A 24,130-nucleotide genomic window follows, 5' to 3' on the forward strand; every position below is an offset into this window, starting at 1 on the left:
CTTCCGAACGCTACTGAATTGTGGCGTTCCCTGAGCCGCGAGGGGGAGAGCGCGCGGTGGCCGTTGTTGGTAGCGGTCTGGGATGTTTCTTGCGCAGCTCTGATGGCCGGCTTTTTGATCCTGTCCTTGCTGCTGAATTGCCTGTGGTGGAGCGGTTGCGGGGCAGTGTGGAGGTGGGGCATGGGGGAGATTCAGGGGGAAGGTGAGAAAAGGGTGTCATAAGGGAAAACAAGGCAAGCATCAACTTTCCATAACCGACGTTGCGTTCCAAGACATGCTCTACAACAGAAAAAATAGGGAACACAGGGCCGGATTTTCCTATAGGCTAGGACCTCAAGATCAAGAGGGGCCTACATTCAAATTGTTAGCAAAATTAAAATTACACTTTCACTATAGGTGAAAGGGCCTCATAAGTGGAATAGCCTAGGGCCTCTTTTCATCTAAATCCGGCCCTGACGGAACATGTTAAAAAGTATTTTTTTAGTCAAAATTCCAATGTGCAATGAAAGACTTGATACTCGGTTCGGATTAATTCCTCTTCTCCCATTTTTTTCTTTTTAAAATAAAGACTGCTTTCACTGCAACTAGAAAATTATTTCGTCCCAGTATGGCGAATAAAAAGTCTGGAGAATTTATATTTTTTTCTTATCACAGGACGAAAAGGCTCCCCTCATGGGTGACTCGTCACTTTTTCTGCCTTTAGGTCTATAGAATAGAATAGATTTTTTTATTGGCCAAGTGTGATTGGACACACAAGGAATTTGTCTTGGTGCATATGCTTTCAGTGTATATAAAAGAAAAGATACGTTCATCAAGAATCATAAGGTACAACACTTAATATAGTCATAGGGTACAAATCAGCAATCACTAAACTATCTATAAATCTTAAGGATACAAGCAACAAAATTAGTCATACAGTCATAAATGGAAGGAGATGGGTGATGGGAACGATGAGAAGATTAATAGTAGTGCAGACTTAGTAAATAGTTTGACAGTGTTGAGAGAATTATTTGTTTAGCAGAGTGATGGCATTCGGGGAAAAACTGTTCTTGTGTCTAGTTGTTCTGGTGTGCAGTACTCTATAGCGTGGTTTTGAGGGTAGGAGTTGAAACAGTTTATATCCAGGATGTGAGGAGTCTATATATTTTCACAGCCCTCTTTTTGACTCGTGCAGTATACAGGTCCTCAATGGGAGGCAGGTTGGTAGCCATTGTTTTTTCTGATTATCTTCTGAAGTCGGTGTCTGTCTTGTTGGGTTGCAGAGCCAAACCAGACAGTTATAGAGATGCAGATGACAGACTCAGTCATTTCTCTGTAGAACTGGATCAGCAGCTCCTTGGGCAGGTTGAGCTTTCCGAGTTGGCGCAGAAAGAACATTCTTTGTTGTGCTTTTTTGATGACGTTTTTGATGTTAGCTGTCCATTTTAGATCTTGGGATATGGTAGAACCTAGAAATTTGAAGGTCTCTACTGTTGATACTGGGCTGTCTAGTATAGTGATAGGTGGAAGTATGGAAGGGTTTCTCCTAAAGTCTACCATCATTTCTACGGTTTTGAGTGTGTTCAGTTCCAGATTGTTCTGATCACACCACGAGGCTAGTTGTTCAACCTTCCATCTGTATGTGGATTCATCATTGTCTTGAATGAGACCGATCACTGTTGTGTCATCTGCGAATTTCAGTAGTTTAACAGATGGATCGTTAGAGATGCAGTCATTGGTATACAGAGAGAAGTGGGGAGAGAACACAGCCTTGGGGGCACCTGTGCTAATTGTACAGGTATCTGATGCGATTCTGCTTAGTTTCACCTGCCGCTTCCTATTTGTTAGGAAGCTTATGATCCACTTGCAAGTGTGTTCAGATACTTGTAGCTGCTTTAGCTTAGTTAGAAGTGTGTCTGGAATGATGCTATTGAATGCTGAACTAAAGTCTACAAAGAGGACCCTTGCATAGGTCTTTAGAGATTCAAGATGTTGTAGGATGTAGTGCAGAGCCATATTAACAGCATCATCTGTCCATCTATTTGCTCGGTATCAATAGTGGGTTGCCTCCAGTTTGCACCGGTTCTGTAGAACCGGTAGTAAAACCGGCGGGAGGCTCCGCTCACTGACCCTGTCATCAAAATGCTTCTGCACATGCGCAGAAGCTTCTGCGCTTGTGCAGAAGAGTGTGTGTGCGCCCATTGCAAACCGGTAGTAAAGGTAAGTAGAGCCCACCCCTGCTCAGTATGCAAATTGCAAGAGGTCTAAGTGGATCTGTGATGGTTTTCAAGTGGGACAGCACTAGCTTTTCAAAGGTTTTCATGACTACAGATGTTAGAGCAATTGGTCTGTAGTTGTTCAGTTCCTTGATGGTGGGCTTCTTCGGCACTGGGATGATAGTAGAGCGTTTGAAGCAAGAAGGAACATAGCACATCTCTAGTGATTTATTGAAGATATGGGTGAAGATGGGAGCCAATTGGTCAGCACAGACTTTTAAACAAGGAGGAGTTATCTTGTCTGGGCCTGGAGCTTTTCCTGGCTTTTGTCTGCACTTCCTTTTCTATGATCACTAGGGGTTGTGAACCCAATGGGATGGGATCAGTTGTAGGAGGCTTGGCTGTTGTTGGTGTATCTGAGATGGGGATTGTGGAGATAGGAGGCGGTAGTTACCTTTCAAACCTACAGTAAAACATGTTTAGGTCATCTGCCAGTTGCTGATTTCCATCAGCCTGGGAAGGAGGTTTGCTATAGCTGGTGATATTTTTAAGAGTTTTGCACATGTTTGCTGGTTCATTTGTTGAGAACTGATTCCTTAGCTTTTCAGAATAGCTTCTTTTTGCTACTCTGATCTCCCTTGTTAATACATTTCTGGCCTGATTGTACAGCATTTCATCACCTTTTCTGTAGGCTTCCTCTTTGGAACGACGTAGCGGCTTAAGTTTAACTGTGAACCAAGGTTTGTTGTTACTGTATATTCGCAAGTTCCTGGTGGATACACATAGGTCTTCACAGAAGCTGACATGATGTTACAGTCTCTGTGTGTTCATCTAAGTCTGCAGAGGTACTTTCAAAAACATTCCAATTAGTGCAGTCAAGACAGGCCTGTAGCTTTAACTTTGCCTCCTCTGTCCAGGTCCTCACTGATTTAATTGTTGGTTTTGTGGTTTTAAGTCTTTGCCTGTAAGCAGGTACAAGGTGAATCATGCAATGATCAGAGTGTCCCACAGCTGCTCGTGGTAAGGACCAATAAGCATCTTTTAGTGTTGTGTAGCAATGGTCTAAAGTATTCTTGCCTCTAGTGGGACAATTGACATGCTGAAAGTATTTTGGTAGCTCTTTCCTTAAGTTTGCCTTGTTTAGATCTCCCAAAATAATGGCCAGTGAATCAGAGTATTTGGCTTCAACCTCCATAATTTGGTCAGCTAGAGTTTGTAATGCCTTGTTTACACAGGCTTGTGGTGGGCCATAAACAGCAATTAGAAGAAATGAGGAAAATTCATGAGGTGAATAGTATGGTTTGCAGATGATAATTAATGTCTCTAGGTTTTCGTCACAGAATTTATATATTATAGTTGTATCCTGAGACCAGCTGTTGATATATAAGCATAAGCCTCCTCCCTTCTTTTTACCAGATGTTTCTGCAATTCTGTCTGATCTGAAACCCTGGGATATGCAGGCTGCTATCTTCAATTGATTCATTTAACCAGGTTTCAGAGAAGCATAGGGCTTCTGAATTGTAAAAGTCAGAATTGTATCTGTTTAAAAGGACCATACATCCTTTATTCTGAAGGACAGTCCTTTATATTTCATTTTTATTTTTTACATATATATCCTTTTATATTTATGCAATTTAATTATGTTCTTTGGTTTTGCTCTTGAATTTTCCTTTGTACAACAAAGTTATAAATGTTGTTATCCTTTTGAATTTCTTTCAGGTTTGTCCTTTGTTTTTATTTTTCCAATAAAATATGCTCGCTGTGGCTTTTATGTAAAATTTTAGACTATTCTTAGCATTTTAATAAATGTGATAATAGTATTTAAACATGGCATCCATGCTTTCTTTTAAAGTTTGGGAAACCATGTTTTCCTTTGAACCAAAGCCACTTCTTTTGATGTGCAAAAAATAGCCTTTCAGGGACTTCAATCAAACAAAATCAAACCCCCAGTGGGAAACGAGGAGATGTAACATATTGTAAGAGTGTCTGGTTGTATCTTTTGTTGCTTTATGACATATGACATGTATAATTTGTTTCTGTGCCCTATTTAAAAACTTGGCAGCCCCTTAATAAAGGCTTTCTGTCTTGCCTAAAGTACTTCCCACCTACAATCAACACCCAGATATGTAGAGATTAACACAAAGATTAAGATTAGACCAACAATCAAGAAGTTAACCATACCCAAACAAGGTACTGCCAAACAAGCTAACAGTAAACAACCCAACCAAAAAAACCACCAAATCCATTCCCACCAATTGACAAGGCAGCCACTAGACTAGAATATAAAATGAGAGCAAACCTCATTCCATACTAGCACCAATGATGTTACCTAGTTTGGGTAATGAAATGTCTGCAAAAAAACAACCAAGCTCAGAGAGCATCAAGGACCCCTCATTTCAATCCTGAGCTACATATATTCTCCTATCAATATTTGTATCCCACTCCTTTTCCCTAGAGTGGCATTATTCTCCCTGATTGATTGATTGAAGACATGAGGTACTGTAGTTATTTTAGTTGTCATTGTGTGACTTTTTTGGCTCCCTGTTTTATTTCTGCATGAGATACATTTTTCTGAAGTGGAGTGATTGCTCCCTATTTTTAATAGCAGCAAAAATAAATGAATAATATTAGAGGGGAATGTGATGAATGCAGCCTTTTATCCTTGATATGCTATATCAAGGCCCAATTATTCATTTTATAAAAGCTCATGAGTTGAATATTTTGACTTCTTTAAAATTTAAATTTTTCTACTGGAGAAAGGCAAAATTGAATTGAAGATGTGACTCTGGGTGGGACCACTCAACTACTTTTTGAGGTGATTTTTCATGGCACTTGTAGATCTGGAGCAGAAAAAGACCACTACTACAAATTAGTGTTTTCCAAAGTGTAAAAAGCAGAATCCAAAATTAATTTGATCAAAGAACTGGCTTAGAAAGAATGGAATACCAGTTTCTTCAATATTATTAATCTAATAATTTGTCAGCCAAATATTAGACAGCCAAATATTGAATAATCAGAATAATTCATAACTAACCATTATATGAATGATGGTGGAATGCAAGTATTAGCAGTTATTGGAAAACTTTTATTATTTTACTTCCAGGTATAGAACAAGCACCGGAAGGTATTTTATATTTTCTACAAGAACTACTGTAAGTGCTTATTGTCAAAATCCATATAAAATATATATCATAAGCAATTTCTACCTGAGTTGCCTCATTGAAACATATATTTTTGAGTGATGGGTTCAAAATAAATTGTATTGCATTATGTATTGAGGTAGTATTTGAAATTTTCTAAACAATTTTGAGGGACGTAGTGGCTCAGTGACTAAGACACTGAGCTTGTGGATCAAAAGCTCAGCAGTTCAGCAATTCAAATCCCTAGTGCCACGTAATGGGGTGAGCTCCCATTACTTGTCTCAGCTTCTGCCAACCTAGCAGTTCGAAAACATGTAAAAAATACAAGTAGAAAAATAGGGACCACCTTTGGTGGGAAGGTAACAGCATTCCGTGCGACTTTGGTGTTGAGTCATGCTGGCCACATGACCACGGAGACGTCTTCGGACAGCATTGGCTCTTTGGCTTTGAAACAGAGATGAGCACTGCCCCCTAGAGTCGGGAGCGACTAGCACATATGCGCAAGGGGAACCTTTACCTTTAAACTATTTTGCCATCTTTAGTTAAAGTTTTGAAATTTCATTGAACTATATTTACAGTGTAATACAACATATACATAATTTGGATTAAGACTCCATTTTTACATTTGCACAAACTGGCTGTTTGGGGGATAATTGCTATAGTATCAATTACAGCATACCAAACTTATTCATTTGCAGCTTACTGTACTAGTATATGAGAGTATATTAATAATTTTATATACTTATAAATATTTTTTCTGGAATATATCCATCAAGTCAGTTTAATAGAATTTTTGGCTAAACCTTCATTTCACAATTTAGAGACCAGAGTATAAATAAAAATTGTGACTTGTTTTAATGTTACATCATTACAATACTGTGGATAGTGAATGCTTTCATGATGTCAGATATTATACTGTAGAATGAATTAGTTATTTTCCAATATGTGTGTTTAATCTTGTATACCATTTTATAATAATATTTAATATGTCAAATGCACCCACTGTTGGTATATTAGTGGACAGGATCTTAGAAAACTACACAAATCAGCCACTTTTTATTAATGTGCAATTAAGCAACTACCTTCCTTTGATTTCAGTGAAACTTCAAATATGCAGAAAATGTTTATAAACACAACCCATCATTCTTCTGCAATGATCTTTCAGATAATACTGGAAATCTTACATCTTTGCCACATTGGTAAAGAAGAAAAGAATGGGGTAGTGCACCCATTCTCACCTCCTTGACCTCTCAGCAGCTTTCAGTACCATCAACCATTGTTTCCTTTTGAACTGGCTGCAAGGTTTGGAACAGCAGCACAGCGTTTGGTTTTCTTTCTAGTTGGTTAATAGGGAGCGAGAAGTCCAGTTCACAGTCACTCCTTTGTGGGATGCCATGTGGCTTGGTACTCTTATCTACTTCTTTTTAACATCTACATGAAGCCGCTAAGTGAGATCATCTGACACTATTGGATAAGATATCATCACTATGCTGATGATACTCAGCTTTACAGCTCTATCTCTTGTGATCCAAGTGATGCTGCGACTGCCCAGTCACAGTGCCTAAAGGTTGTAGGGGCCCAGATGGGGGACAGAGGGCTTCAACTGAACCCTAGTAATATGGAGTGGGCTGTAGATTCACGAAGCCTCAGAATTTGGAGCTTTACCATTTTTAGTTCTGGATGGGGTGGCACTATCCCAGACAGACCTGGTGCACAACTTGAGGGTTCTCCTAGACTTGTGACTCCTGCTCAATAAGCAGGTGGCAATTGTGGCTAGGAGAACCTTTGGGTAACCTAGTGTTGTGTATGATTTGCACCTGTTCCTGAACCATGGGGCCCTGCACACAATGGCTCAAGCCCTGGTCATCTCTCAGTTGGAATACTGCAATACGCTCTACATGGGGCTACTCTTGAAAAATATTTGAAGCTAAAGTGGTACAGAGTGCAAAAGCATGGATAGTTCTGGCGGTCTCTTGAGTGGCATATGTGACACTGCTGCACTTGCTCCTGATTTACTTCTGGGCTCAATTCAAGGTGTTAGTCATTATCTTTAAAGCCTATATGCCATAGGTTCAGGATAACTGAGGAGTTGTCTTGGCCCAATGAAATTGACCTGCCCAATTGTGCCGGCAGAAAAGGCCAACTGGGACCCCATCAGCCAAGGAATTGCAGCAGGTGGGGTTCAGGGGAAGAGCCTTTTCTGCCATGGCTCCTATCCTTTGGAGCATCTTGCCACAGGAGGTAAGATCTGCCCCCACCCATCTGGTTTTCAGGAAATGCCTTAAAACTTGACTATACCAGTTAGATGGCTAATGTAGTAACAGAGATGCCGCCACCACCTCTCCACTCTAAAACCATCATTTTTAAAAGTTTTAATCTCCTATAATTTTCATCTATTTTAATATTTTATCATTGCTTTTGCTTCCATATGTTATTATGTTGTAAGCTGTAAGATGAGCAGTATATAGATTTTATAAACCTCATACTGCAAGATGAGAACCATATAGATTTGATAAACAACCAAATAAATAAATTTAAAACTGGAAGTTTTGCTATATGTTTGAACACCAACCAAAGTCTGGAGAATTGGAACTTGCAACTCTTTCTGTGCAGAATTCACATGTGGAAGAGTACAGAGTCCTTTTGGATTTAAAGGAGTGTGTAAATAGAAATGCATAAATCTGCATTATTGATCAGATCTTTATATTTTTTATTATTTATTTATTTAATTGGACTTATATGCCGCCCTATCTCCACAGGACTCAGGGCGGCTCACAACAATAAACAAAAACAAACAGACCGTTAAAAACAAAATCCATGATAAAATTGACAAAGAAATTCAATAAAACGCCATTAAATTCTGTTAAAAACCCCATCAGTAGGGCGGCTAGGTGAAATAGCCATGTTTTCAGCCCACGGCGGAAGGAGCAAGGTCGGGGGCCACCTGGAGCTCCAGAGGGAGTTGATTCCAAAGGGTGGGTGCGCCTACAGAGAAAGCTCTCTCCCAGCCGACATTGGGTCGCCAGCCGACATTGTCTGGCCGACGGAACTCTGAGTAGGCCCTCCCTGTCAGAGCGCACTGGGCGATGGGAAGCTGTTGCTGGCTGCAGATGGTCCACCAAATATCCCGGGCCTAAACCATGTAGGGCATTATAGGTGATCATCAGCACCTTGAATCTCACCCGGAGGGCAACCGGCAACCAATGCAGGTCTCGCAGGAGAGGTGTAACATGCGAGTCTCGGGATACTCCCATCACTACCCATGCAGCCGCATTCTGCACCAGCTGAAGCCTCCGAGTGGTCTTCAAGGGCAGCCCCATGTAGAGAGCATTGCAGTAGTCAATACGGGAGGTGACAAGCACATGAGTGACCGTGCATAGGGCATCTCGGTCCAAATAAGGGTACAACTGGTGTACCAGGCGAACCTGAGCAAATGCCCCCCTGGTCACGGTCATAACATCATCTTCCAAATTTAACCGTGAATCCAGGAGGACGTCCAGGTTACGCGCCCTATCTACAGGAGGTAACACTTCACCCCCTATAGCCAGAGATGGAATATCTTTCGAGCCGAGATGCTGGTACCCACAGCTACTCGGTCTTGGCAGGTTGAGCCGCAGCCTGTTTCTCCCCATCCAGGTCCGTACCGCTTCCAGGCACCGGGACATCACATCGAGGGCATCACTGGGCTGGTTCGGAGTGGATATAAAAAGTTGGGTATCATCAGCATACTGATGATACCTCACCCCGAAACCACGGATGACCTCCCCCAGCGGCTTCATATAGATGTTGAACAGAAGATGAGAAAGCACCGACCCCTGGGGCACCCCACAAGTGAGGGGCCTTGGGGCCGACCTCTGTCCCCCCGCCAACACCGCCCCGAGAGGTAGGAGGAGAACCACTGTAGAACAGTGCCCCCCATCCACAACCCCTTGAGGCGTCGCAGCAGGATACTATGGTCGATGGTATCGAAAGCCGCCGAGAGATCTAATAGGACCAAGACAGAGGAATATCCCTTGTCCCGGGTCCTCCAGAGATCATCCACCACCGCGACCAATGCTGTCTCCGTGCTGTATCCGGGCCTGAAACCCGACTGGTACGGATCAAGGTATTGTGTTTCCTCCAGAGCCAACAGGAACTGCCGTGCCACCACGCTCTCAACAACCTTTGCAATAAAGCAAAGGTTGGAGACAGGACGAAAGTTGTTCAAAATGGCTGAATCCAAGGCAGGTTTCTTGAGGAGGGCCTCACCACTGCCTCCTTCAAGGCGGCGGGGAAGCTACCCTCACCCAAGGATGTAGGAATCACTGGCCGGATCCAGTCACGCGTAACCTCCCGGGCTGCATAAACAAGCCAGGAGGGACACGGGTCCAGCAAACATGTAGCATTCAGCTTCCCCATGATCCTGTCCACTTCCTCAGGGGTCACAGGATCGAACTCCTCCCAAATGACAAGACCCGTCATCTCCCCCCCCCTTCCGACCCTGCCCAGTCAGAGACCAGACCGTCCCGAATCTGAGCGATCTTGTCCACCAGATGCTGACTATACTCCTCGGCCCGCCCCTGCAAAGGGTCATCCCCCTCTCCCCGATTCAGAAGGGAGCGTGACACCCTAAACAGGGCGGCCGGGTGATTATGTGCGGATGCGATGTGGGCAGAGAAGAGTGCTTTGCCGCCTCCATCTCCACTAGATAAGACCTTGTAAAGAATCTTAACTGTGCACCATCAGATTTGGAACGGCTGGACTTCCAACAACCCTCTAGGCCTCTCCTCCGCCGCTTCATCTCCCGGAGCTCCTCAGTAAACCAAGGGGCCAACCAGGATCTGCGTCGGGTCAGAGGCCGCAAAGGCACGACACGGTCAAGGGCCCCGGAGGCCACCCGTTCCCAGGCATCCACCAGAGCCTCGACGGGCGTGGGAAAGAGATAGGTATCGGCCCAAGCTCCATCTGGAACCGCTCGGTCCATCAGGCGCCTGGGGCGGAACCAGGTGGTCGGTCCCACATCCCAGCGGCGGGGGTTGGCATAGTGGAAGCCCAGCTGGAGGAGATAGTGATCAGTCCATGACAGGGGGTAAATGACTGGCATTCCCTCACTGAGCTCTGCACGCCATATCAACTGTATGTTTTATTGGGTATTTCTATGTTCTCTTTTCTTTATTAGATATATCTAGAATATGAAGGAACTGCATTTTCAAGATGGGATATTTCAACATTTTGTACAATTCATGACGCAACGTAAGTATTACAGAATATGTAAATACTTGTGTACAAAGAAATAGGCTGTAGAAAGAAGAATATCTACTGTTTTTTCTTTGAAAATGTAATTGTCGGAGTCTGAATCTGAGATGAAAGACGGACAGAGAGCGGGAGATTAGCTCCCTTTTTTTATAGTGTGGTGACCAAAACTGGATGCAGTACTTACTAGGGCTTTATAGAGTGGTCTGATCTTGATGGTGATGATCTTGATGGTATCCCTATGTTAATGCAATTTAGAATTGCATTGGCGTTTTTTGGCTGCCACTGCACACTGCTGGCTCATATTTAGCTGGTTGTCCACTAAGACTCCAAGATCCCTCTCACAGTCACTGCTATTAAGCCTAGTTTCATCCAGTTTATATGTGTGCTTTTGGTTTTTCTTACCTAAGTGTAGGACTTTACTTTTCTCTACATTGAATTTCATTTTGTTAGATAGGGCCCAGTGTTCAAGTCTGTCAAGATCCATCTGGATCTTGAGCCTATCTTCTAGAATGTTAGCTATTCCTGCCAGTTTAGTATCATCTGCAAATTTGGTGAGTTCCCCTTCTATTCCCTCATCTAAGTTGTTTATGAAGATATTGAAGAGTACTGGGCCTAAGATGGAACCTTGTGGCACCCCACTGCTTACTTCTCTCCATGTAGACTTAGACCCATTAAGGACTACTCGTTGAGTACAGTTTGTCAGCCAGTTGCGAATCCATCTGGTAGTGAAGCTATCCCACTTTTTTCCAGCTTACGAAGAAGTAGGTTGTAGTCTACTTTGTCGAATGCCTTGGTGAAGTCTATTATGTCCACAGTATTTCTCTGGTCTACTAATTTAGTCATTATGTTGAAGAATAAAATAAGATTGGTTTGGCATGATCTGTTTTTAATAAAGACATGATGGCTGCTAGTTATTACTTTACTCATTTCTAGGTGTTTGCAGATCTGTTTTTTTATTATCTTTTCCAGTATTAATGTTAGACTGATTAGTCTATAGTTTCCTGGGTCTGTTTTTTTTTCTTTTTTGAAGATGGGAATCCCATCAGCTCTTTTCCAGTCCTCTGATAGTTCCCCAGTGTTCCAGGATTTTTGAAAGATGTGGTGCAGTGGTTCTGAGATGACATCTGCCAGCTCCTTTAGGACTCTGAGATGTAATCCATCAGGTCCTAGTGATTTGTATTCATCAAGATCAGACAGGTGTTCTCTTACTATTTTTGTTGTTGTTGCTTATTTTAACTTTTATTTCCAGTCTGTTTTTTACAGTTATGTTTCTGGTAGGTTGAGCTATAGTTTCTTCTTGCCTGAAGACCGATGCAAAGAATGAATTAAGCAGCTCTGCTTTCTCTCTGTTGCCTGTTACTTCCTTGCCATCTTCTCCCTTTAGTGAACCAACTGTTTCCTTGATTTTTTTCTTGTTATTTATATGTTGGAAGAAACTTTTTTTGTTACCTTTGACTTGAAGTCTTTGTTCATTCTGAACCTTTGCTTTCCTGACTTCGTCTTTGCAGATTCTGGCTATCTGCTGATATCCTGCCTTAGTTATGTGTCCCTCTTTCCATTTATTGTACTTGTCCTTTTTGTCTTTCAATTTGTCAGGGAGATCTTTGTGCAGCCATGCTGATTTCTTCTTGGATTTCTTGTTTTTCTTTGTCAGCGGTATTGCGCTGAGCTTTTGAGCTGAGCTTTTATGTTCGTATTTTTCAGAGTTTCCCAAGATTCTTGAGTTAGTTTCCCCTTTAGGATTTTCATCCAAGGAATCTTTCCCAAGTTCTACCTGAGTTTATTAAAATCAGCTCTTTTAAAATCTAAGACTCTGGTATCATTATGTTGTATTGCTTGTGTTTGCGTTATGTTGAATGTTAGTATGACATGGTCACTCTCACCCAAGGTTCCTGCAGTTTCAATTCCCTCTATCACTTCTTCTCTGTTTGTAAGTATTAAGTATGGCTGTCCCTCTAGTTCCCTTCTCTACCTTTTGGACAACAAAGTTGTCAGCTAGGTTGGTTAGGAACCTATTTGATTTTTCACTTGGTGCAGAATTAGTTTTCCAATTGATATCAGGGTAACTGAAGTCCCTTGTTACTATTGTAGTGTGTTTCCTACATATGTTTATTAGTTGGTTGGCAAAAGGATATCTATTTTTTCTGCTTGATTGGATGGCCTATAGTATACACCTATGGCTATGTCATTCTTTTTTTTCTTTTATGTTGACCCATATGCATTCTAGGAGGTTTTCATCTTTGGTTTCATGCAATTCTGTAGCAATATAGTGGTCCTTTACATGCAGTGCAACTCCACCTCCTCTTTTATGGGGTCTGGGTTTTTTTGAAGAGTTTGTATCCTAACGGTATGTTCCAGTCGTGGGTTTCGTCCCACCAAGTTTCTGTTATTCCAACTATGTCATATCTACCTTAGCTGAACTTAATAGTTCAATTTCACCCTGTTTGTTCCCCAGACTTTGTACATTTGTATATAGGCACTTGAGATCTTTATCCCTGACTCTGGGTATGGGTCCCATGTGTCCTATTTGTATTTGAGTTTGTCTTCCTTCCTATCCCTCCTTACTTTGTTATTTGTCTTGCTTTTTAGGGGTTTTTGCTTGGAATTTGGTCCTGGAGATCCTAAAGACTGGTCACCCTCCCCACTCAATTTTAGTTTAAAGCCCTCCTGATGAGTTGAGCCAGTCATTTTCTGAAAACATTCTTCCCAGTCTTTGTGAGGTGCAACCCATCCCTTGCCAAAAGCCCATCTTGGAGGTAGTACAGACCATGGTCCAGGAATCCAAAGTTTTTTGGGCAACACCAATCATTTAGCCAGTGGTTCACTTCTAGAATTCTTTGTTCTCTTACCAGATGTTGTCCTTTCATTGGCAGTACAGATGAAAAAACTACTTGTGCACCTAAATCCTTGACTTTCTTGCCTAGCTTCTCATAATCATTCAATATTGTTTTCAAGTCCTTTTTTGTGTTATTCGTCCCTACATGTAGTAGTAGAAAGGGGTAGTAGTAGTCTGTTGGTTTTATTATTTTGGCTAGGTTTCAGCCACATCTTTGATTTTAGCTCCAGGGAGACACCATACTTCTCTAGATTGACTGTCTGGTCTACACATGGCAGTTCTGTTCACTTGAGAATTGAATCTCCTATCACCAACACTTGCCTTTTTTTTCCTAGGGAGGTTTGGGGTGTTTTTCTATCTATCACAGTAGCATTTGATGGTGCTACCTTTTTTAGGGACATTTGATGGAGCTTCTTTTCTATGTGTCTGCATGTTTTCTTCTAGTGAGAATCCATGATATCGATTGCTTAGCACACATGGGGCTGCATCAGAGTGGGTTGGTTTGGAAAGAGGTTTGTGTTTTTTTTCTATGAGTGACATGTTTCCATCTGTCTTTTTCCTCTAAGGGGTCAACTCTTTTAGAAGTTGTTTGGTCATTATTATGTTCAATTTGGGCATATTCTTTTTACAAGGTTTGGGGGTTCTCATTTTGTAGGTCGAGTTTCAGAGTGGTTAGAGTTTCCGCTAGACCCTTTACTTTTTCTTCTAGTAACTTGATTAATTTACATTTGGTACATATGTAGTTTGAGTATTCTATGGGCATAAATATATACATGGAACATGTTCTCCAGATCAATTTCTTCTTCCATGAGTGGATTTACAAAAAATTGAGAGTGAAAGTGTAGAGGGTTTTACCACAGATTTTTAAAAGGGGGAAATGTCCAATTTTGAATACAGATGTTCTAACGGATCATTTAAAATTTGGGGGACTCAAGTCTAGCTAAAGTTTAAGATTCTAACATTTAAAGAATGCCCAGTTTAAGGATTTAAAGTACTGTAGTTCAAATTGTCCAATTTAAAATTGTAAGGTTCTAGCAGATCATTTAGATTGTCCAATTTAAATTTTTTTAGTGTTGAGTTGGCTTAAGTGCGAGGTTCGTTCTTAGCCTGTACTGGAATGTTCTTTGATTGTCCCTTCCTTCTTGCGATCCTTTCCTTCCCTGCTTTCTTGTGGGCTTGATTTATCTCTTACTTCTCTGCCTTTCTATGTTCCGTAATTGCTATTGTCTACTTGCTTTTGATTTTCTTTTGCCTTGTGTCCTGTGACTTGTGTCCTTGTCCCTTCCTACTTGCTTTTCTCTTGCCTCTAATGGGTATTCAGCTCTCCCTGCTTTTCTCAGTTCATGGCTCCCACCCCTTGCCTGTTGGTCTGCCACACTGCTCTGTTGCTGTTCTCAGTCACCGGTTCGCTGATCCGCTGTGCTGAAATGCTCCACCAAGACTGACAGCGTCCAGTTGCATCAATGCTTCCCTGTTGCTTTCCACACTTCTCTCAGCTGCCTCTCACTGTCAGCTCTCCACTCTGCTACGCTGCCACTGCTCCTGGCTCCTCAACCACATGGCTCACGTTTGTGCTGCTTCTCCCAGCAACAGGACCCCCCCGGATGGCCCATGGCAAGCTCGCATCTTGTCTCCTCTCCACAGCCAGTTCTCCTCCTTCTCCTCCCTGCTCCTCTCTGTCTCTCACTGGCTCACCTTTTCCTTCTCTGCCAGTCATTGCTTTGCCCTCAGTTGGCTCACCTCTCTGCCCCACGGATGGTTTTCCTCCCTGCTCCACAGCTGGGCCCGACTCGCTCACCAGATCGCTTCATTGTTCTCCACCGGTGTGTTTTGCCTCTCCGCTCACCTCACTTCAATGGGCCTCCATGCTCTCGGGTGCAGCTGGGCTTCTCGCAAGTTCACTGTGGATCATTTTCCTCCTATTTCTCCAGTCTTTCCTCTCCTTTTCCTTTCCCCACTTATTTTTCTTTCTCTATGATTTATTCTATGATTTGTCTTTCCCTCTCCACCTCTCCCCCTATCACTTACCTTACTTTAATAGCAACTTTTCTATTCTTTTATCTCCCTGCGATGTAACTATGCTTCCTCCGTTGCCGCCATCTTAAAAACCTTTTGTGTGGTTTGAGTGTGGCCTGCCATTCCTGGCATTCCTCCTGACGGTTTGAATTAGTGTAGTGCTACTGTATGCTTATCTTGTCTTGCTGGAATTATTCTTCCCATCTGGGACTCATTATCCTGCCCTGTCGGAGTGATTGATTGCAGTCATTCTGTTTGCAGCGTTTGGAGTGAAGTATCTTCAGGTTTGTGAGAGAGCTTTTCTCCAGGCCGGAGAGTTAGTGCCAATAAAGGGACTCATGCCGGTTTTCTGGCTGTGTTGCCTTCGTGCCACGCCCCGGGTCATCACAGTAATAAAATGTTATAACTAATGTACCTGTTATTTGTTGAGGCAGAAAGAGGATGACATAGTGATCCTTTAACAGTAGTAAGAAATCTCAGAGCTAATAAGAATAATTTATTTATAGAATGGCGAGATATTTTGTAGTTCTTTTTACATTTTTATCAATCCCATTTTATAATTTACTAACTACAGTATAATAAAGATTATAAAAGTGGTATGACAGCTACCATTTCTTTTTTAAACATCTAATTCTAAACAAAGCAGCTCTAAGAAAAAGATATGAGATAGATATGAGTTACCCTACTTTTTGTAATAAACAAATTAGATGATTGTGTGCTTAAACTAATAATATGAATTTTAAGTGGGTGTATGTGTGTTTTAATTTGAGGGCCAAATTGTATATATTTGTTTTAATTGGTTTAAAATTTTATAAATTCATGTGTTTTAATGTGGCTGTACACTGCCCTGAGTCCCCTGGGAAAAGGGCGGTATAGAAATCCAATAAACTCTAAACTCTAAACTAATTGTGTAAATCAGCATGCAAATCAGGGCATTGGAGCCTTTCTTTCCTAAAGAAGCACATTTTTCTTTGTTTTTGAGATAAGTGAGCGCATTCCCCAATATTTTCAATTAATTTTCCCACTATTTGCAGACAATACAGCTAATAGTAAATATACTCAGAGATATTTAAAACAGTGGGTAATTATATTAGGAAAAAGTGCTCTAATCTAATATGTTTTTTGCAGTTATACCGGGCAGATGATTTTTTAAAATATGGTTTATTGAATAAACACAACATAATCCATTTAAATCTAGTGTAAAAGAAACAATAATTAGTTCGCACAACATATTAAACTGAAGAACCAGGTATTATATTAACATAATGAGTGAAGTTCTTTATGTGTGTTTTGTACTGTACTGCCACAAAATTGCAGAATGCTATAAAACAGTCTTACTTCCAGCATTCTGTAATTACATTAGTTACAATATTGTAATTTAGCAAACTATCAGGACAATCTTATAAGTAATTATGTATTATTCACTTAATTATGATTCTCTCTCCCCCCTTGTTTTAGGTCAAAAACAACAAAACTGTTTTGTCCAGTTCCTGGTTCTCATAGGATTCAACCAGTAGTTACAGTTCCAGTAAGTTTTCAATTATTTCAAAATATTATGAACACATATATGATTATATAACTGAGTTATGTTTTTATGATGAAACCAAAGGCTCTGAAATGAAAGAAATCAGAAGCACAGATAGAGTTATATTCATTTATTATTATGGCTGACAAAGTTCTGCTCTCCTCAAATATAAATGGCTATTGTTTGGTGACAGAGATTTTTTTGAATGTCTTTTTAAAAATCTCTGCTTTATTGAAAGAAAGCAGGTAGCAGTAGGTTATGAATGTCACCATTTCAGTGCTACAGAATTGGCAGATTCATGCTGCAAAAGAAGGGGAGGAAAACTTCACAGCTTTATTATTTGAGGTTGAAATTCTTTTTACTGATCCAGTAGAACTAGTGATGGAGGCTAGGCAACTTTTTTGGAAACAATGACAATAGTTCTACCTGAGGAGTGAACTACAGCATTTCCACTGTTGGCACAGGGAAACAGAAGTAGAAATATCCAAAATTCATTGCACAGAAACCATTGTCCTTAATAAAGAAAAAAACAGTAGCAAAGAAGATAGCATCCTGAACTAAGAAAACCTCAAACAAATTAAAATTGTTTTTGTTTAAAGTGGTTCAGTTTTTGTTTCATGATGTAATTATTGGATTGCCATTTTAACCTATCAGGCTATTTTGTCTATGATCTGTCTACTGACCATTCTGTGACTGGGTTAAAGTAGAACTATGTGTTGTGTAAACAGTTAAATTCAATCAGCACTGACAATAAAAGAGAGTCGCTTTTGATCAAAAAAAATCCTGGAATTTAGGGTTAGGTTAGCTGTACTACTAACCAGAGACAGTGCAACATTCTCTAGAAACTACCCACTCTCGTTTTATTTTTCACCAGTTATGACCATACATAAAATTTTCTCCACTCTCCCAAAATTCACAGCTGGAATCAGTAGTATTAGCTTTTGACTAAACTTTGTGGAAGGTTCCCAGATATGACCCAAGTAAAGTGGAATCTTTATTGTAGACAAAAATTAAGAATAATTCTGCTTCTTATCGTGTACTTTGCACTTCTGTACTCCAGAATTTTCTCCAATAACTAGCTGCCTGCCTGCCTGCCTGCCTGCCTGCCTGCCTGCCTGCCTGCCTGCCTGCCTGTCTATCTATCTATCTATCCATCCATCCATCCATCCATCCATCCATCCATCTATCCATCTATCCATCTATCTCAAATTTCTACACCGCCCAACTTACCTAAGTGATTCTGGATGGTTTACAAACAAGATAATAATATAAAAACATGTCTAAAAGCACTATTAACAGCAAAATTAAAAATAATGTTAAAATTTACAAGTTAAAAGTAAGAATCAAAATTTAAAATTAACAAGGCTAAAAGATTAGCAAGGTGGAGGGAGTTCCCTCAAGGTAACAGCCATCCCTCTGATTATGACCATATTAATAAAATAAGAAGCAGAATTATTCTTTCTCCAGTGTGACTAAATATTGTACTAGCAACTGCTGATTCCTAACCAACGTGTTATGCTTTAAGACATGTAGAATATTTTCAGATGTTTTTCTCCCAAGGCAACTCTTCCCCATATTTATTATAAACCTTATATTGTTTTCTGGTATGTTTTGATTTTATATTCTAGCTTGTCAAGTCTTTTTGAATTTTCCTTATGATTGGTCACGTCTTCAGGTTTTGCATCATATGCAAGTATTGTTTTGTAATTTATACCTTCATCCATCCATCCAAATATGTAAAACTATATCCATAGCTATGCATAAGAAACTTCTTGGATAACTCTGATACTATGAAAAAAAGAAATAATTTGTATTTTTCCTTTTATAGTCATCTGATGATGAGGAGCGCTACTTATCTATCAGAGCAGATATGAACTGTTTCTCATGGTATATTTATCAAGAAGAACACAGGTAAAATACCTACACATTTGCACTTCTTTCTATTTATATATCTTCAACTATGGCTGCTGCTTTGAATCTAGAGTTCTGCAACTGTATTTCTTTTCTTTTTTTCCGTTTTTAAATGTTTTATTGTTAAGAAATTGTAATAATTCAGTTTTTTGTCCATCCGGTTACATGGTATAGGAAAAGGAAATAATTAAAAATACAAATGTATGTACATATAGATAATCTTTGCTACTCAATTACATGGTATATAAATGTATACTTATATCATTCTTAATGTATATATATATATATAATGGGTCTTTAAAGGTAAATTAATAAATACATAAGTCATATCTTTTGCTTACCTATGTAACCTTTCCTTACCTCGTTATACTTTCTACCATCTACGGTACATCTTCTCTTTCTATTTCATTTAACTATTTCTTGTACTCACTCTAGTCTCTTTCATTTTTTTTATTTCATTTTCCTCTTCTCTAACCACCCGTACCACTTGTCCCACACGCTATAATAATCAGAATCTTCTCTGTCACTGATTTCTAGCTTTAATTTATTCATCTCGGCACATTCCATTATTTTACCGATTACTTGTTCCTTAGTTGGTATTTTTTTCTCTTTCCATTGTTGAGCAAAAGAGATTCTTGCTGCTGTTGTTATATGCACTGCTAGGTATTTCTTCTTTTTTGCCATTTCCGTCTTGAGAATTCCCAGGAGGAATATTTTAGGATCTAATTCAAAAGTTTCACCTATTATTTCTGAAAGCCAATTGCCAATCATCTTCCAATATTTTTTTGCTTGAGAACAGGTCCACCAGCAATGGTAAAAAGTGCCTTGCTGATGTCCGCACTTCCAACACTTTGGATTTAGGTTGGGATAAATCTTGGCAATCCTAGCTGGTGCTAGGTGCCACCTGTAGATCATCTTATACTGGTTCTCCTTGTAGGTGGTTGCCTTAGTGAGTCTTATATTGTTATTCCATATTTGATCCCATTCTTCCAAATTTATATTTTTCCCAATATTTTTGGCCCATGCTAACATTGGGTCTTTAACCACCACCTCCATCAGGTCATATTCTACCAAATAATTGTACAATTAGCTAGTAATTTATTGTCCGTACTCATCCAAATCTTATCAAAATCTTTGCTACCCATTTCTATACCATATTGTTCTTTATCTTTTTTGTATCTTGATTTTATCTGTGCGTATGTCCACCATTCTATATGAGTGCCTTGTTCTTTTAACTGTTCTATTGTTTTGAGGTTCCCTGCCTCGTCTAATATTTCTTTATATTTCACCGTTTTACCATGTTCCAGAACGTTTGGGTATATTATCGCCTCCATAGTTGAGAGCCAACTGGGAATTTTAGTATAGTGTTTTCGTCTTATTTCTTTCCAGGTTGACTTCAATATATCCCTCAATTTATGTTTATTAAAGTGTGTTTTTGTTTTTTTCCCTGTTTCCCATAGGTAGGCATGCCAGCCTTTCTGAAGATCATGCCCTTCTAACGTTAGAATTCTTTTGTTCGCCAAGGTCGCCCAATCTTTTAGCCAAACAAGAATTGCTGCTTTATGATAAGTTTCCCAAATAGGTAGTCCAAGCCCTCCTCTATTTTTTTTTATCTTGTAAACTCCTAATTGCTATTCTTGGCTTTTTTCCTCTCCAAATAAATTTCCTAATGGTGGCATTGAATTCTCTGAAAAAATTTTTATCTAATTTAATTGGCGCCGTTTGAAACAGATACAACAATTTGGGTATGACACTCATTTTAATTGTCGCTATCCTCCCTAAGAAGGAAATCTGGAGCTTCCCCCACTTCTCTAAGTCTTGTTTTATGCTTTTTACCAAAGGGACATAATTGTCCTCTTTGAGGGCCAAATATTTTGTTGAGATCCACACTCCCAGATATTTAACTTTCTTCACAATTTGTATTCCCATGGATTCCTCCAGGGCTTCTTTCTGATTTTTCGTCATATTTTTGGTGAACATTTTGGTTTTAGATTTGTTTAATTTGAGCCCCCCTACTTCTCCATACTTGTCAAGTACTTCCAATATTTGTATGCCTGTTTCCGCCAGTTCTTCCATAATTAAAACGACATCATCCGCGAACGCTTGGACTTTATATGTTTCCTTCCTGATTTTGAGCCCTTTAATTTGATCACTCTCTCTAATCTTCTTTAATAGCACTTCTAGTGCCAATATATACAGAAGTGGTGACATTGGGCATTCCTGTCTTACTCCTTTACTGATCTGAAATGTTTTAGTAAGTTCGCCGTTTACTAGGATGTTAGCCCTTTGCTTCTCATAAATCGTGTTTATTGTGTTTGCAAAATTTTGTCCAAATCCCATTATATTAATTTGTTGCTTTATAAACTCCCAATTCAGATTGTCGAAGGCCTTCTGGGCGTCTAAAAAAACTAATGCCACCTCTTTGTCCGGGTGTTCCTCATAATATTCTATCACATCCAAAATCATCCTTGTGTTATTCCTAATTTGCCTCCCTGGGAGGAATCCATTCTGGTCACTATGTATTATCTTATTGAGGATTCTTTTTAGTCTTTCCGCTAATATGCTCATGTATATTTTATAATCAATATTGAGAAGAGAAATTGGCCTATAATTCTGTATCAGTTTGGTGTCCGATCCTTCTTTTGGTAAGAGTGTAATATAGGCCTCTCTCCAAGATTCTGGTATTTTATTTTTCATTAAGGCCTCATTAAAAATTTCAAGCATTCTTGGAAGCAGAATGTCTTCTAATTCTAAATTTTTATATAATTCCCCTGGGAATCCGTCCGGGCCCGGAGATTTGTTCTTTTTCAATTTGGCAATTGCTGTCTTTAACTCTGTTAATGTAATCTCTTTATTCAACATCTCTTTTTCCTCCTCTCCGATCTGTGGCATTCCCTCCTCCAATAGATATTGTTTTACTTTCTCTTTGGGAATATCTTCTTCTTTATATAAAGACGCATAGTATTCGCGTGCTATTTCCAGTTTTTCTTCCTCCTTGGTTACAATGTGGCCTTCCGGGTCCTCTAATTGGAAAATAATTCCTTTCTCTCTCTCTTTTTTAATTCTGTAGGATAGCCACCTGCCTGGCTTATTGGCGTTCTCAAAATAATATTGTTTTGTTCTCTTAATTTCATATGCTAATTTTTCTTGATCCATTATATTTAATTTATGACGGATGGTCATCCAATTTTCTTTTATTGTTTCGTTGTCAGGGTTTTGTTGTGCCTCTTTCTCTGCCTTTGCCAGTTCTTCTAGCGATGTTCTTTGAGCTTCTCTCCTCTCTTTATTTCTGTATGCTACATATGCTATCATTAGGCCTCTTAAATAGGCCTTCATTGTATCCCAGATTATTCCCCGGTCCATTGGTTCTTTTTCATTTTCTTCGAAAAAAATTGTTAGCTCCCCCCTAACTTTGTCAATATTTTTTTTGTCTCGTAGGAATTGTGTATTCATTCTCCATCTCGTATTCTTTCTCTTGTATCTACTCTTCCATCTAATTTCCAGTGGATTATGGTCTGCCCAGGTGTTGGGTAAGATCTCTGCTGATACAATGTCCATTCCCATATTCCTGCTCACCCACATCATATCTATTCTAGACCATGATTTATTAGGATTAGAATAGAAAGTGTACTGTCTTTTATTGGGGTGTAATGTTCGCCAGATGTCTACGAGATTTAGTTCATCCACTAAGTCGAAGAAGGTTTTTGGTAGATTTTTCCTTTTTTTCTTTTGGCCTCTGGGTCTTTTATGATCTTTATTTGCGTCAACCACTCCATTAAAGTCCCCAATGATGCAAATATTATTATTATCCATTCTCCTTATTATTTCTCGCGTTTTATTATAAAACTCTTTCAAATTTTTATTTGGGGCATAGATCGCTGCTATTAATATTGAAGAGTTGCCTCTCTCGATTTCAACAATTAGTAGTCTACCTTTTGGGTCTGCATATTTCAATTCTGTCTTTATCTCTTTTTTGATATATAGTGCCACCCCTCTCTTTTTCTTCATGGCTAAGGAGGTATAAAGATTCTCCAATTTTTTATATTCCAAATATTTTTTGTCTTCTTGTTTAATGTGTACCTTCTGGAGACAGACTATGTCTACATTTTGTGTGACTAATTTGTTAAAGAAAGTTTTTCTTTTTTTATAATCGTTAAGTCCATTTACATTGATCGATAGGATTTTCCAATCGTCCATCCTTTTTGCCTTGTGTTGATTTACTTGAATTTAAGGTTGGTGTTTGCTCGAACTGCTCTTTGTGGTCTTTGTTTCTTCCCTGCTTCTCTGCTTTCTTTCTCTTCCTTCTCTTTCTCCTCTAAACTCTCTTTCCCCTCCGGGGTCCCTTCTTTGGATCTTCTTTGGGTGAGTTCCTCTTCTGTGGTAACAGCTTCCAATTCCTCTTTGCTACTCTGTTCATCTTCTGACCCTCTCAGTTGTTCAAGGAATTCTTGAGCCTCCACCAGACTGTTTATTTTAATTTTCCTCCCTTGCCATGTAATCAGCATACCCTCTGGCAAGGTCCATCTGAAGAGTATATTCCTTTTATTCAGCTGTATGGCGAGGAATCTATAGTCTCTTTGTTGTTCTCTCACCCTCCTCGGCACTTGCTTCAGGACGACCACCTCCCTTTCCTTATAGTTGATTGGTTCTTCCTTTACCATTTTATAAAAGATGTCTTTAACTTTCTTCCATGCGAACCTTATGTGTACCTCTCTGGGTAGTTTGTTCCATCTAGCGTAGTTCGTCTGTACCCTGTACACCTCATCCACTTCTTTTATTATGTCGTCTGTATCCTGTTGAAGAACCTCTGCTATTAATTCTGCCATTACTTGGCCCAGATTTTCGTCCTTATCTTCTGTAATGTTTTGGAAACGCAGATAGAAAGAAGCTCTATCCATTTCCAGCTGCGTAATCGAATCTTCCAGATCCCTATTCTGGGCCATTAATTTTTGATCTACTGTCTCTAGGTTCTTCTCTTGTTGTTCAATCTTAGATTCCATTTTTTGTATTCTCTGTTCGTTCTTTTGTATAGCTTGTTGTATGTCACTCATTTTCTAGTCAATGCCTTGAATGTCTGTTTTCAATTCTTGGTGATTGCTAGACATTTTCTCTTGCATTAAGAGCATTGTCTCTTGAATCGTTGCTAATGACGACTGCATCGCTTGCATTGTTGGAATCACTGATGATTTCTCGATTTTTGATAGCCCTTCTATCGACTTTTGGGTTGCAGGGGACGACATTGTAATTGTGGGGCTTGATAGGCTGGAGGTTA

General features: G+C 39.7%; 1 protein-coding gene across 5 annotated transcripts in view; it reads left to right on the forward strand.

The window, feature by feature from the left end:
• CATSPERE (catsper channel auxiliary subunit epsilon) overlaps nt 1-24,130 on the forward strand; it is a 97,849-nt gene continuing 73,719 nt past the window's right edge. For 3 of the 5 annotated variants that reach the window (XM_034428222.3, XM_087882999.1, XM_087883001.1), the window contains exons 1-5: nt 1-173; nt 5,299-5,347; nt 10,494-10,567; nt 16,881-16,950; nt 18,776-18,858. In XM_034428222.3, coding sequence (XP_034284113.2) covers nt 103-173; nt 5,299-5,347; nt 10,494-10,567; nt 16,881-16,950; nt 18,776-18,858 — 347 coding nt within the window. In that variant the 5' untranslated portion in view covers nt 1-102. Of the gene's footprint in view, nt 174-5,298; nt 5,348-10,493; nt 10,568-16,880; nt 16,951-18,775; nt 18,859-24,130 lie in introns of those variants that run through there. The other 2 variants (XM_087883000.1, XM_087883002.1) reach the window with 2 other exon arrangements.

The sequence above is a fragment of the Pantherophis guttatus genome, chromosome 1, assembly GCF_059756535.1.
Source record: "Pantherophis guttatus breed Tessera chromosome 1, ASM5975653v1, whole genome shotgun sequence".
NCBI classification, from domain to species: Eukaryota; Metazoa; Chordata; class Lepidosauria; order Squamata; family Colubridae; genus Pantherophis; species Pantherophis guttatus.